The sequence below is a fragment of the Candoia aspera genome, chromosome 1, assembly GCF_035149785.1.
Source record: "Candoia aspera isolate rCanAsp1 chromosome 1, rCanAsp1.hap2, whole genome shotgun sequence".
NCBI classification, from domain to species: Eukaryota; Metazoa; Chordata; class Lepidosauria; order Squamata; family Boidae; genus Candoia; species Candoia aspera.
In genome coordinates, this window is record NC_086153.1 from 216,579,185 (window position 1) to 216,594,232 (window position 15,048).

The 15,048-nt window shown below is 38.5% G+C and overlaps 1 protein-coding gene across 1 annotated transcript; it reads right to left on the bottom strand.

Moving 5' to 3' along the window:
• Window positions 1-3: 3 nt before the first annotated feature.
• PARP9 (poly(ADP-ribose) polymerase family member 9) lies at window positions 4-10,540 on the bottom strand. Its single transcript, XM_063288745.1, has 8 exons — window positions 9,730-10,540; window positions 8,554-8,784; window positions 8,247-8,465; window positions 6,467-6,542; window positions 4,038-4,397; window positions 2,850-2,995; window positions 1,471-1,645; window positions 4-535 (listed from the first exon to the last, which is right to left on the bottom strand). Exons 1-8 carry the CDS (start codon window positions 10,531-10,533, stop codon window positions 198-200), a joined length of 2,349 nt encoding a protein of 782 aa, XP_063144815.1. The 5' UTR covers window positions 10,534-10,540; the 3' UTR covers window positions 4-197.
• Window positions 10,541-15,048: the final 4,508 nt, after the last annotated feature.

The following is a 15,048-nucleotide window of genomic DNA, read 5'->3' on the forward strand; positions in this document are numbered from 1 at the left end:
GTTGTGACTGCAGCAGTTCTCTTTTAAATAAAATTATGACATGATTTTAACTACCTTTTGTTGAAATAACATTAAACAATAAGACTCCAAAAACGCAGTGTTGCAGATTTTTTTTTCATTGCACTACAGAACTGCCATATATTTGTTACCTAATCTAACACTGAACTAGTGCCTGTGTTTCAATTAACATTAAGGCTTCAGAGCTTCTTGGATGATGGTTCCAAACTTGCCTTCTGAGCTGGGCTCCAAAGCAGAGAACATGTCAATAAATACAGTGGTAGAGCTTGCTCTCTATTAAAAATGACAAAGATTTCAGGGTTATGAATATCATCAACCACACTATCATAGAGTTTCATACTGCTTGCGTTAATTAATGGTGGTGCTACATAGCTACGATTGCCCCTTGTGTATGATCCTGTTACAACTTCTGCCTCAAATACACAGATCAAGTGGTCCATTTCACATTTTTCTCTGGTATCTGCTATAAATTTCCTGGGATTCTTTTTAAAGTAGATGCCAGCTCCATATTTCTGATCTGAAAAACAACACAAGATGTGTTTTATCATGTTTTCATTATAATAGCAATATAAAAGACTGACTGACTGCATAATACTTACTCTCTGAACCATATACTATGTAGAACAATGTTGCTCAACCTCGGCAGCTTGAAGATGTGTGGACTTCAACTCCCAGAATTCCCCAGCCAGCATTCTGGGAATTGAACTCCACACATCTTCAAGCTGCCAAGGTTGAGAAGCACTAAGGTAGAATCATGAGGACTAACTTGACTACAGTAAACAAACCTAGGAGCCATGCTGAAAATAGCCAGTATTATAGTCACAGTATTATAATCAGCCAGTATTATAACCACAGTATTATAATTAGAAATAGGGTAATCATAGCTGAGGTTGGAGAGGTGGGCCCCACTAATTCTCAGGCTAGGCAGGGGCCATTATGTAATTGGGTTTTGAACAATCAGCCATTGAACAACCAGCCAAATGCCTGTTAATACAAATAGGCAGGAGGGAGGAGCCTAGAGTTTACACCCTGGAGCATAGATATATGCTCTACAGTGGGTAATCAGCTGCTTTGTTTGAGGCTACATTCTTGCCTGCCCTCTAGTTTCTAATCTGGGAATCTTCTGCCTAGTCTATCTGAAAAGTGAATTAAGGATTAAGTGTCTGGTAGTCTGTAATTTACTGCCCAGCCTGGATGTGAAGCCTGAGAGCGCATAGGAGAGGCACTACAATCCAGTCCTTAGTTTAGGTCCTTACACCTAAGAATAAAAACTCCAATCTTGCTTCTCACCAGTACAGAAATTAAAATTTAAGAACCAGACATAAAATACTGGCTTTAGACCTGTTTGTGTTGTTTCAAACATAGTCCATCTGCACCTGAATAGGGCATTTAATATCTGAAAAATAATTTGTATTTTCTACAGCATTACAGCAACGTATGTATGTGGTTTACCTTGTGATGAGGAGTACGTTTTCTGAAATCCAGTTTTGCACACCAGGCTACAATACTGAGCTGGGACATGATGGTACAGTCTATGACATACCGGCATTCCAGTATTTCTTCCTTCTATTTTTCTTTTTATCCTTTGGAAGGTAGATTCTAAAAGAGGATTATATATTTTCTCTATCTGCAACAAAAATGTACAATAAGGATGTGCCCTGTTTATTACAAGTAATATAATTGTTGTGAACGTCATTCACCTGCCAACCAGCAGAAATTGCATATTCCACCACACCTTTCTTCAAGTGAGAGATGCTGTCTGTTATATATGCAATAGCAGATAACCCCAGCTTCTCCCTCTGCTGACTACAGAAAAACCTTTGGTCATTTGAGGCATTTGAGGCAGAACCTAACTCAAGAAGTTGCCCAACTAAAGGTGGAAAACAGTGGGATTTGACATCTCCCCAAACTGTTTCTTCAGGATTCTGGGGGAAGTCCATGTAGCTGAATCAAAGAAACATCTGATTCAAGGATTATCTGTTTTCTATACAAATAAATCAATGTTCAACCAAGATTTTGTTTCAGAATATGGATTTGTTTTCTGTGCAAAATTAAGTCCGTCTATTTCTCCATTCACAATAGGAATTAGGTCATTGTTTGTTAATTCTTATCCTTTTTTCAAGCTTGTCATAAATATATTATTTCTATTTAGACACATATTTTGTGATTTCTGTAGCCTCTTCTGAAATATAGCCTCAGCTCATTATTTGTAGCAAACTGACACCATCTTACGATCTGCTCAGAGCAATACATTTTCTATTCACCCCAAGACTGGTATTTGATTTTTTTAAAAAAAGCCAGCAACAGTAGGGTCATTCTTAGGATTAGTTCCCAAGTTTCCATGAGCAGGCCTTTGCTGATAGGATATTCCTGATAAGGGATTGCTGATATTCCTGATAAGGGAAGGGAGAGGGAGGCAAGCTGGGCTAATTCCTACAGGCCAATACGATTCCATAAAAGCTGCTTCAGGGGACTTGGGGCCCTTCCAGAGCTGTATGGAAAATCATGCTTGGGGCTGCAGAATGGGAACTCAGCAAAAGCCATCTGCCAAATCCCTCAGCTGGATTAAATAATCTTTTTTTTCCCTTCATGGAAGGCTAACCTGAGATCCAAACTTGACCATTGGCATTGAACAGCCAGCTGTTTAAAAGAAAGGGAGAAGTGGCAACTGGTTAATGCCCAGTTTAATTTGGAGTTTGGATCATCCAGAAAATCTGCATCAGCAAAAACCTGTCAGTCATTAGACTGATTTCAGTCTTGTTTAAGTCTTGGTTGATTTGGTACATCTATAATGCAACACGCTATTCTCCCAGCATTATTTTGCCATTCACCTTTAGAACCCGGAGGCCAGCTTTTTCAAGCTGCTTTTCTTTGTCCTTGAATTCTTGAAGGTAAGACTCTATTGGGGTGATTTGATAATAGCATTTGCTTGCCATTTCCACATGGCCATCTTGATGAGGATGGCTCTCCAAAGATCCTGGATGCAGATAATACGCTGCTTAATAGAAATTAAACCAAGACTATCAGACTGAAAAATAAACTGAAAAATTAAAGGAATGGGATGATGCTCTTCCATTTGTTCTATAAAAGGAAAAAAATATAGAATAATGCTATGCTATAACTTGCTCTAAAAATTATGTTTTGTGTAAAATAAAAAGATAAATCACTAAAAATACAGAATTAAAAAGAAAAATAAACCAAAGCTAAAACCAAAAGCAACTGTGGAAAATAAGAGAATAAAAATTGACAGTGTATGTACGCACACATTCGAATGAGAAAAACATTTTAATCACCCATATTTGGTATTTCTGAATAGGGACATCTGTACAAATGGTAGTTTTACAGATGAAATGAGGAAAAACATTGTTAATATAGCCAACATGTGACTAGAATAATTTTTCCCTTACTTTGTTTCAAAGCTCTGATCCCCTGTGGATTCCACTGATATGATGAAGGATATATCAATTTTCTGACAATTTGCAGTATGAAACCTGGCAGCTGACAACAAAGATTGAATAATATTCTAACACTGCACTGAGTCATATGACTTAAAAAAATATGGAGAAGAAGCCAACAGCCAGCTTTGTGAAAAAGATGATTGGGTGATTTTCCCAGAGCAGGGCCTTTTTAGACTATCATTATAGAATTCTCTGTTCTTTTAATTTATCTAATATGGATTTATATTACTTTCTACATTATAGGAATAAAGTCATCATACAAACATTTAAATGTATAACTTATGTCTATGCACTTTTGTTTCAGTTTCTTTGGTTATTTGCATTCTGCCCATCCACTATTTGCCATTAGCAAGCATTGGACAATTCAGAGTGAGATGCTGAAACCAAACTCCTTTTAATTTTAATGAAGATTACCCGTAAATTTCTAAACTGCTCTAAGGGCTAGAGGTCTGCCTTAAAAAAGTTAATAAAACCAAGATTCTCAGTCAATTATTCTGTCAATTGTTAAAAGTTATATTCATATCTGTTATCAGTGAAATATGCCTATACAGCTCCACATACCGTCCATCATCAGAGGTTCTTGCTTGTCTGTAGACTGAAGCATGAATTCAATGGCAAAGGTTGCATCAATCACAGCTCGGGGAGACCCTTCGATCTCTAGGGCTGTCCCTGCTCCACTTATGCTCTCCAGGATGGTAATGCCAAAATGCTGCTGAAGATGAGACAGTTCAAGAGGCTGGACACTGCTCAGGTTTAAAATGTTGTGATTTCTTATAACAATCCGTCCAGTTTCCTCAACCAATATGATATCTCCGAGCCACAGTCCTGCTTTCTCCAAAATATCATGGCTGCGTCCTATAAGTTCCACAAATGGCCCATTTCTTTCACAACCTGGATTGCCTTGGACATCAGTCTGTACCTCTGGTTAAAAAAAGGAAAAAGGTTTGTGCTGCTGAATGATTGCATCGGAATGAATGAAATCCAGGGGAAAAATTATTCTGTTAGGTGACCTGAATTGATAGTTCGGAATAAGACTAGAGAGGTTCAAAAAAGTGATGACCATTTGGAGACTCAAGAAGGAATGAGAATAGTGACTGTTTGGCACATGTCTGCTTAGAAAGCAGTGTATTGTTTGGAAGGTGTAGCATAAATTCATATATACACATTGCAAAGGAATGTCTATAAATCTAAAAGCATGATGGATATGATTGTTTATAATGGAAGACTGAAAATGAAAGTCTAAGTCCTGTATGAAAAAGAATTAGAAGATTAAGAACTCATGGAAAGTGGACATAAGGAAAGAGGACACTGAAGCTGTTTGGAACAAAGTAAAATAATTACATTACCAAGCGCCACAGCAGTGTGTGGAATTGCACAAATGGAAAAGATTGCTTGGTGGAATAATCTGTGACCAAAACTGAGGCTGAATGTGATGAGAGTGGCCTATGATGGAGGTAGACCATGTGTGAAAATAAAGGGCATGCTGAGTGAATGAATCAGCACTGAGAAGATGTCCCCCTGGTCAGCAGTGCCTGCAAGTGTGTGTGGGGGGGGGGGGGAGGTAAGGTCAGACTGACCAAAGAGCATTGCGGGGTTGTGATACAAGCCCCAACCCTTCTTCAATATGAGGAATCATAATGGTGCATGAATGCCCAGAAGGGGCAGAGCTTGTGACATTATGTCACTCTGACAAAAGCAAGCGAGCTGAGAATGCAAACAATCTGTAGCAAATATTAGACTGTATAATGCAATGAGGAGTAGGGGTCTGAAAATCAATGCATCCAAAAGCAAGGTAGCAGTGCTGGACAGGGAAAATAAAGTGAATTATTTCAACAACGGAGAAAAACTTAGAGCAAGATTAATTTGTGTACCTTGGCAGAATGTTTTTTAAAGATGGGAAAATATATGGAGAATTTTTAAGACACAGAAATGCTAGAGGAAAGGCAGATGGTAACATATGGTCTATTGTGAGGAATGTTTGTCAAAAGAAATGTGACAATGGGTGTGTATAAGAGTGCCTTTCTCTGTCTACTTTGTGATATGGAAGCGAGAACCGGATATGTCAGGAGAATCATAAAAGTAAGCTGATTGCAGTGGGAATTAAGTTACTTACAAAATGAATGTAACAGAACAAGAAGTGATACAGTCAAAAATGAATGGGGCTGAATTAAAGTGAACTGAATACAAAAGTGAGTGACCAGAATGTTAAGACAGTTTGGTCATAGAGAGGGAATGAATAAAGATCAAATTGCAAAACAAATATAGGAAGAAAAAAAGAATTGGTCAAGATTATGGGAAGCCTTTCTCAAAGTTGTATTTGGATGGAGTTGACGAAATTCTCAAAGACAAAGAAGTGAGTAGTTTAAAGAACAACAGACAGTATATGAATGGTGTATTATTATAATTTTGAGATATTTAATACTATTTTATACAATAAATATTGTACAACTTCTGCAGTTTTTAAGACATAATTACCCATGAGCTTTCACTGACCAAAATCAGATTCACTTTTAGACAAGATTATATAAGATTAGGAGTTTCCAGTTTATAAAATCTAAAGGACATTCCCACCTGAAATGCTTTCTTCTTATTATCTTGACTAATCCTCCCTGGCCTTTCTTTTATCCCACCCACCTTTCAGCTTCTCCTTCTATGGCTGGGTTCTCACAGTATATCAAGCCACAACTTCTTAAACCAGTATTTGCTGACTAAGGCACAATTGGCTTGGTTTATGTTTCATACCAAACCAGCATTTACAAATCACAGTGGATAGGATCACTACCCTTGTCAAAAACAATGACATTAGATAATGAGTAAGTGGGATATAATGAATAATGAATCAATGTCAACAAAGTTTCCTTTAGTTCATGTCTCCCCACTCTTAACATTTCAATAATAGGACAGAGTCTTGACAAATAATCTATTTCAGTTCATTTAACTTAACTAAGCAGAGAATTCCCATAAATTTTAACTCTCCTATCTATTTTTACCCATTGCATCAACATCGCTGCAGTCCATCTTTTCTTCTAGTTTGTTTTTCACTGACATAAGCTTGGCACAGAAAGCCTTTAAAAAGAAGGGAATAATGAATAACTGTCATAGTATGATTGCTAAATTGGCTCTTTTGCTCATATTACACCATGAACATTATGTCAAATGGCAACTAGAGTAACATCACATTTTCAGTGGGATATGTATCCCCAGTATTGAATGCTTGGGATAGATTGGAAATTCAGTTGGCGAAGCAAGCAATATACAGTGCTACAGTGATTATAAAGATTGTTCTTTTAGTTTCAGACATCTGAGTTTGGTATAATTTCAGCCTAAATACAAAGGATTATCATTCAAAAAAAAAAACCCAGCAGGATTTCATCAGTCTCTGTAAGATAGACAGGAGTTTATTTTTAGTCATGTTTACAAACACACACATAAAGAGTAAGAAGATAGAAGTGATGTTAACAGTTCAGCCAACATTTAGAATAGCAGACTGATTTAAGGTCCCAGAGGGTAAGTGGTATATAATTTTTAATTATTAAATGAAACACAGTTATTCTCAGTGGACTTTTGCCACTGTTTTCTTGACCCAGATTTTTGGATAACCCAGCAAGAAATTCAACTAGTAGGGAAAGGTTCAGAGTACAGGAGGTCCTCAACTCATGCTGAATTCAAAGGAATATGGCAGACTGTGCAGTCACTCACAACAAGATGTATTGCACTGTCTTTTGAAATTGTGTATCTTGGACAATGTACAAAATGTTGTTCAAGAAGCTATTTTTATTTGGGCAGGGTATGATTTTAACTACCTCCTTTATTATTAAGACTTTTCCCCATGCTTGGTCTATTAACTTCTTTATTGTTTTTCATCTAATCAAAGAATGTGAAGGAACCTCTGAGATTATCTAATCCAGCTACTGGCCAATGCAGGAAATCCACAATTACAAATGGCTAAATTGTCGGCTGGCTTTTGAGTAAATACTGCTAGTGAATAAGAGTTCCACACTTTCCAAGGCAAGGTGTTTTACTGTCAAAAAGTCTATACTACCAGGCAGTTCTTTTTTAGCCCTTTCTTCTTATTTGAGCTACAGATTTATAACATACCTTTGAAGAAAAACTAAGCAAAGGTCCTCCATGTTACCTCCTTTCAAAAATCAGAAGATGGCGATTACATCATAGCTTAATTGTCCTTTCTTCAAGCTAAACAGCTTTCCTCATAGATTTTGCCTCCAAGACACTCACCTTCTTTGTTATCCCACAAAGTTATATTTAAACTTTGTTATCCCACAATATATTTAAACTTTTTCTAATCTGGTTGAGATTGGTGTATATGGCTACAGAGTAAGAGACAGAATAAGCTAATAATCAGATGGATTGCTAGACAAATTTTCAAGCATAAATTTCAAGGCTTTCAAGCAAAGGTTGGACAGCCATTTGTCTGGGATGGTATGAGGATTCCTGTCCTGGGCAGTGAGTTGGACCCCCAAGGTATTTCCCAACCCTCTGATTCTATGATATGGATAGAATTTAAGTATCTTCAAAACACGTTACAAAGGACAAGAACATTAGCGTGTATCAACATTTTCAACTGCTATGCAAATCGTGCAAATAACTATTCTGTGGGACTATGAAAAGCAACTCTTCATCTCATAATGGTTTTACTCATAATAGCATAAGGACAGCAACCTCAGTCTCATGGGCAGTACTGGCTGCATAATGCCATATGCTTTCCTTAGGTCCCTGTAATCTACTTGCAAGGAACACTCAGTATCTTACTTCATAAACATCACTGCTGTCCTGAGATATCACAATATATACATCCAGCTTCTTCCCAGGTTGTTCCTCTGCAAAGTGCATGATTTCTTCCACCATAATTTCCGCCACCTCGTTGGATGGTAAATGTAAATCTTTAATTCCAAGAGGAGGAAAAGCAATGGAAGACAATTGCTGCTCCTGCGTCTTGAAAAGTCCCTTAGAAATGGCTGTTTTTAATACCTGACAGAAAAAAAACAGAATTATATAGGCTGATATTTTCCGCCCCCAATTCATGAAACACTGTAAAGCTAATAGAAAATGTCATCACCTCTTGCCTGTTGCCTTCACTGTAAGGTGGCCAAACCACATGGAGCACAAACTCACAATCAAGATTGAATCCTTTTGTGTATATGAAATTGGGCCTGTCTGATGGAAGTTTCTGTAACTCAGAGAGAAATTGTTCCTGCACAGCTGGACCTGCCTTTTCCAAAATCGCTCTTGAAACACTTCCTTGGGAAAGATCTTCTTGCACTGTCACAGAGTTAATAATTACAGCAGCCTGGAAGAAAGTAATGTAAAATGTGAAACTTTTTCATGCCATGTTCATGCCAGGTTTCTACAGAACAAGGAACTCTACAGGACAGGAACGCTATTCCATCAGCAGCAAGAAATCTTAATAATCCCCCCCCCCCGCTTCATAAGCGATGCATTCTACAGGGCAGGATGTATATCCACCAGAACTGTTCTGGAAGTTCAGGGACGACCAGCAGTACATTTAGGGCATGCACAGAGGGAATGGAACAAACAGGATATCCTGTTGAATGAGTAGTGAGGTATCTTCCTCAATATAATATTATAATATAATATAATATAATATAATATAATATAATATAATATAATATAATATAATATAATATAATATAATATAATTCCATTTTAATTGGAATACAACTATAATTTTCAGTAGGGCTACAATATGTCTAATGGTTTTCTGCATCTCAGTGAAAAAAAAAATTCTTGGCATGCCAACATACCCACAAGAAACATTATAATCTACAAGATATTTGCGTTCTTCCTCCCATTGGAACAATGGAAACAAAAGAAAGCATTCCTTTGGTCAAGAAGAAATATATGTATACAGAAATCTCCTTGCGTACATATTATATACATTTAAAAGGACCCATACTATATATGTCCTTGCTTATATATGAATGTGTACGTATAATATAATCTAATGATATAGAAGTATCCTTGAAACAAGAATAAGTTGTGAACTTCTAGAATCTATCCATTCTTTCAAAAGATATGAAACCTCCTACATTGCAATACTGTTTATGCAGTACTTGTGAGTACTTCAAAACTTAAATAATGAGAAAAATGAACATAGATTCAGCCAATTAGCAGCAAAAACAAAAGCCAAATGTGGGATCTGGCCTTCAGCTTCAGATTCAGCAGCTAACATATCCAGGCCCTCTATAATGACTATAAACATACAACAACCTACTTGCTGTGTTTCTATATTCCCTTTTTTGATCTGTAGGCAGAGTTCATTAACTGTGATAGAATCAGCAATACCCGATAGAGACACAATATCATTAAGACCCAGCAGTTCTTCGCAAGCCCTTTTCATGACATCAATAGTGGTCTCATCAATGTTTACAAGGTGGATTTCTTGCAAGTAACCAAATAATGGCGCCAGCTGAACAAAGTTCCTGATTGTCTGTACAATCACTTGAGCACACAAATCCTGAGGAAAATTGAAGATCCCTGAACTCAGTGCAGGAATGGCCACAGACTTGATATTGTTTTCTGGAGCATTAACATATTTCAGAATATTTATTATGGCAGCTTCCAGCTTGAGGCAACATTCCTCCTTTTGATCTTCTGACCACCTTGGGCCTACTGCATGGATAACTTGCTTACAGGGCAGTCTTCCTCCACTGGTGACCGCAATCTGGCCAGCACTGAGTGGACCGTTCTTTTCAATGAAAAGTTTACACTGCTCTTCAATTTCTGGCCCACCAGCTTTCAGGAGAGCAAAGGCCAGACCTCCAAAATGATGCAGGTATTCATTGGCTGCATTCACCAAAGCATCGGCCTCATGTCTCGTGAGATCATCTACCCAGACAGAAACTTCAACTCCTTCCTTCAAGCTTTTCCTGTATACTTCCATGGGATTCCTTATGCTCTTAAGGACACAAATACAGCCAAACTTCTTCTGAAGCAGGCTACACAAGTAGTTCTCTCTTCTCTTAAGAACTGCATAAACACTGTTACTGATGGGAATTGATAACATTTCCTCATCCATCGGAATCCTAATTTCTGTGGAAATAAATGGAAATTAACATTTGGTGGGTTGTGCAAATACATACATACATTACATCCCTGCTGTGCATCTTTGAAGATTTTACTCTCCTCTACCTGTGGGAAAGAAAATTACTTGCCAATATATTATTTCTGCAGAATGCCCTCTTCCTGTAACATAAATCATGTAGTAATGTGACATGAGCCATTCCCATCTGTCAGCCTATTGATACAATAGGAAGTCAGCTGAATCTCCCAACCGGCAATGGAATTCTTTGCCCTGGGAATGAGAAGGGATGTTTGCAACACTTTGTAGAACACGAGCAGATGGACATTTGGTTCACAACTCATAAACAGGGAGCCAGCTCTCCCTCAAATCAAGACAACAGAAAGAGAATCAAAGACACCAAGGGGAACCCACCTCACTGTACTTGCTGATAAAATGGGGGGTGAAGTACAATATATTTGATTGCTAAGATTCTGTAACCTAGCCTCTTTTGCCTTTAATAAACCTGCCTCCTGAGACTTTGTGAGAACCAAGCTTCCTTGATTACTGTTTGGGGGCTTGACACACCCGAACAAAATGGTAAAGAACTGCTTAGCAGCTGTATCAGCAGCACGTCACATGTGAATTAGAGATTTAGAAGAAAGGCATCTTTGGATACAGTCAGGGCTCCTTTTGTATGTGGCAGTCCATGCATACATGTACAACTTCATGCATTCAGGGTGGACATTTGTAGTATGAGGATCTCTGGAGTACAGGAATCCTGAGAGGAGTTAACATCTGTCCCCGTTGCCTTTATTCTGCTGTTTCTGCAAGGAAGGAACCTCAGTGAAAACTGTATGAGCAAAAGACACCATGACTATTTACCTGCGCTGTCTTTTTGAGTAGTCTCAGAACTGGAAGTCTGTGAAAATAAGAGCAGAGCAATCAGAATAAGCTTTCCTAATTTCTACCTAGACCCACTGACATTAATTATGAATGTGATCTTTATTCGCAAATCCTCAGTTTAACAATCTCTCTTCTGAAACAATTCAACAAAAGATCAAAGTTTTAATCCATTTATGCTATGCAAGCCATATTCTAAGTTAACACTTTTATTTAGAAGTAACCCTGACTGATTTTAATGATATTTACTTTCAGAATGTACATAGAATTAGTCTGTCTATCTATCGTCTAATGTTTTATTGTATGTTGCCCAGAATCACTTTGTGTTTTGTAAAAACAAATAATATCTATCTCCCTATCTCCCTATCTCTCTATCATCTTCATTTCAGTCATAGACCAGTATAAAATACAATCAGGAAAAATTACACCCATTTCAATAATTACACTAATAATATCAGTGTAAGAGATAAAAGATGACTAAAAGTTAGGATAGCTAACACGATACTATAATATTAAAACACTAAGATACGTCTAGAAATTTTTTTAATATTAATACTAATATTGCAAACTAAAAGAGTGGCCTCTGAAGGCCAGAAAAGGATGTGAAAACAGATAAATAATAAAAAAGGAATTCTCCGTAATTTTACTCATTCTCAGTACCCTCAATTATCTGTTTGTGAATTTTCACTGCTGCCAGGCAAACTCTAGTGACACTGTATGTCATAAATAACTCCTCATCTGAGAAGAGAGAATCAAGAAGGAAACTTCCATCCAGACCTATAACACATGTCAACAGAGGAAGAATGAACGTTTTTGAACTGCATTGGCAACAAGGCAGTGTAAAAGCCCGGGTGTGATGGTCTCAATAGCATTTGTGCTACATGGACAGGTTCTCAGGCATGTTGGGGACTTTGCTAAAACTTCCAAGAAGATGTGAGGGGGACAAAATATCAAGCTGGCTCTGACAAAGGTTCTTTACTAGCAGGGGAGGCTAAAATAATTAAGTATCTGCCTGGTTCCTTTCGGGAATAAGCCATGTGAGCTCTGCTTTGGGCTGGAGATGATAGATAGTTGGTAGGTAGGTAGGTAGGTAGGTAGGTAGGTAGGTAGGTAGGTAGATAGATGATAGATGATAATTTTTAACAAATCATAAAAAGCCAGACAAGCATGTACATACTGTATAGGATTATAATCTCAATAACAAGTACTGCAAACATGGTATATCTCTCCCCTCCAACATATAGCATGCATTCTTACTATATAATTGAATACACTAAATAATTTATCCATTTATTTTATAAGACACAAACCAGACACATCTGACACATATGGTGATACCATACAGTGCAAAAAAACAAACAGAAAGGAAACAGCCCCAAGCATGTCTTTTGAAAGAGGGTTGCATGTTTCTTTAAGCATTTTGGCAATACTGTAAAAAACACTGCATACTGCAACAAACACATGTATAGCTCAGTTGTATATAGAAATGTTTTCTCCTTTATTACTTTTTTACCATCCTCCATTCTTGCTCCCAAAGGCTGTATTTGCTTCTTCAAATTGCTTCCCCCATGACTGAGTTTTAATAACCTCTCCAGGGCTAGGAACCTTTCTTCCCCACGTGTATCAGCGTAGAGTATTACCTTCAGACCTTCCAGCAGTAATGCTAATATTTATGCTAGTTACTCTACCTAGCTAGATATACCAGTGGTCACCAATGCCAACTTTTCTGGCTTTACATTTAATTCCAAGGTGGAATTTAATGTGAACGTGTAATTGGACTTTTTTAGTGGGAAAAAATTATTTTGGAGCACCTTAACGAGCTTTGGTCCTTTCACTCCAATTTTCCTTAAGCCTCCCCTGCCTTTTCCAAGATAATGTCCACTGACCCTTCTTCCCTGATAGGCTGGGAAAGCTCCCTTTGAAACCTTCTTTCTATTCACTTACTAGCAATTTCATCATGTTCCCCATTTTGATCCTGTTCTTTCTGGTGGCCTCTTAGTTGTCCTTATTTTCTTCCTCCATTTCCCTGGGTTGAGTTGCTAGGAACTGCCTTGAACCCACCCACCACCTCCCTTAGAATCCCTTGGCCCAGTTGCCATGGAGAGCCCTGCCAGGAGCTCCATGCCATTGTCAAGTTGCTCCTTAGCACTTGATTCAGGGCTGAAGAAACTGTAGCCCTTCGGATATGCTGGGCTGGTTCCCACCAGGCCATTGGCCAATGGTGAGGGGGACTGCAATCCAACTAATTCTGAAGACCTCCAGTCTGGGGGGAAAATATTAGGAATACTTGGTGTCTGACAATTCTCTTAGTATCTGCAAAAAAACAGGTATTTTGCCTAATAAACTATGAATGTATGCTGCACGCAGGAAGAAAAGGGGCAGGGCCTGAACCACCATACCATGCCCACCATCTTCCATCTGCCTGTGGGTGTCCCTGATTATTCCAAAAGTCATCTCAGCAACTAATCCCACGTCCATCTGTGTCATGTTCCCCGTTGCAAGGCATAAGTGCATCACAACAGGGAACATGCACATCAGGAAAGAGGAAGGGATAACCATTATCCTTTAAACACACACATCATCCCTTAAGCACCCAAACCCATAAAATCAATCACCAAGACAATAGGAGCGCACCTCGGACAGGACCTGGAAACCATTAACAGATCGGGGGAACTCCCACCCATTACCCCGGGGGACGCACCTGCACCGGACGAAGGCAAAGAAACAAAGGGGAACATCGGAGATCGCCCGAATCACCCATCGTCAGACCCATACCAACTCTAATCACCCATCCGGACCTGGCTTGGGGGACAATGGGGGGTGGAGGAGGACAAGGTCCGCCACCGGGGTATAAACAGAACACCCTGCTACCACACTCGCATTCCCATCTTTTTCTCCGTATGCATTCTGCTTCAATAAACCCAGAAATCCTTAGGCCCTCTAAGTGAGTCCGTGTCTTATTCGAAGTAAGGCTACCCTGACATCTGCTTCTTCAACTTCTGAGAGTTTACGTACATTTGACAAATATTCATGATATTTCCTTCTTGACTGAATCAATTCATTGGCTGCCTCAGTCACTGAAGCTGCTCTAGGCAATGTACAAAATTAAAGAGCAATTTAAAGTAGGCTAAACCTAGCCAACAATACAAGCCACTCACATTGGGCCAACATCAATACCTGTACAAACAACATACACCAAGTCGAATCACAAAACACCCTGCCTATATCCAGCACCTATTGAAAAAACAGGTCTTACAAATTTTTGGAAGCATAACAGGGTCAGGGCCATACAGATTTCAAGGAAAATGCTATTTCAAAGGACAGGATCCAGACTGACTCCTAATTCATTAAAATCAATGGGATTTGAGATAATCTGCTGGTTTTTCTGTGATTTTTCAAAGATCCACCAGGTACAAAGGAGCAGCAATTTATGTACTTATATTTATCTTTACAAAGTGGCTAATCTTCTTAACTGGTATTTAGAGCTTTATACCTGTACCTGTTTGGGATTACATTGATGGCTAACTATTCCTCCACACTCATTTGGAAAAAATTTTTAAAAATCACAGAGCTTCGCCATGTAGAACTGAAGCTCATGTGGAGGTCAGCCGCAGTGCCTTCCTTGAGAGC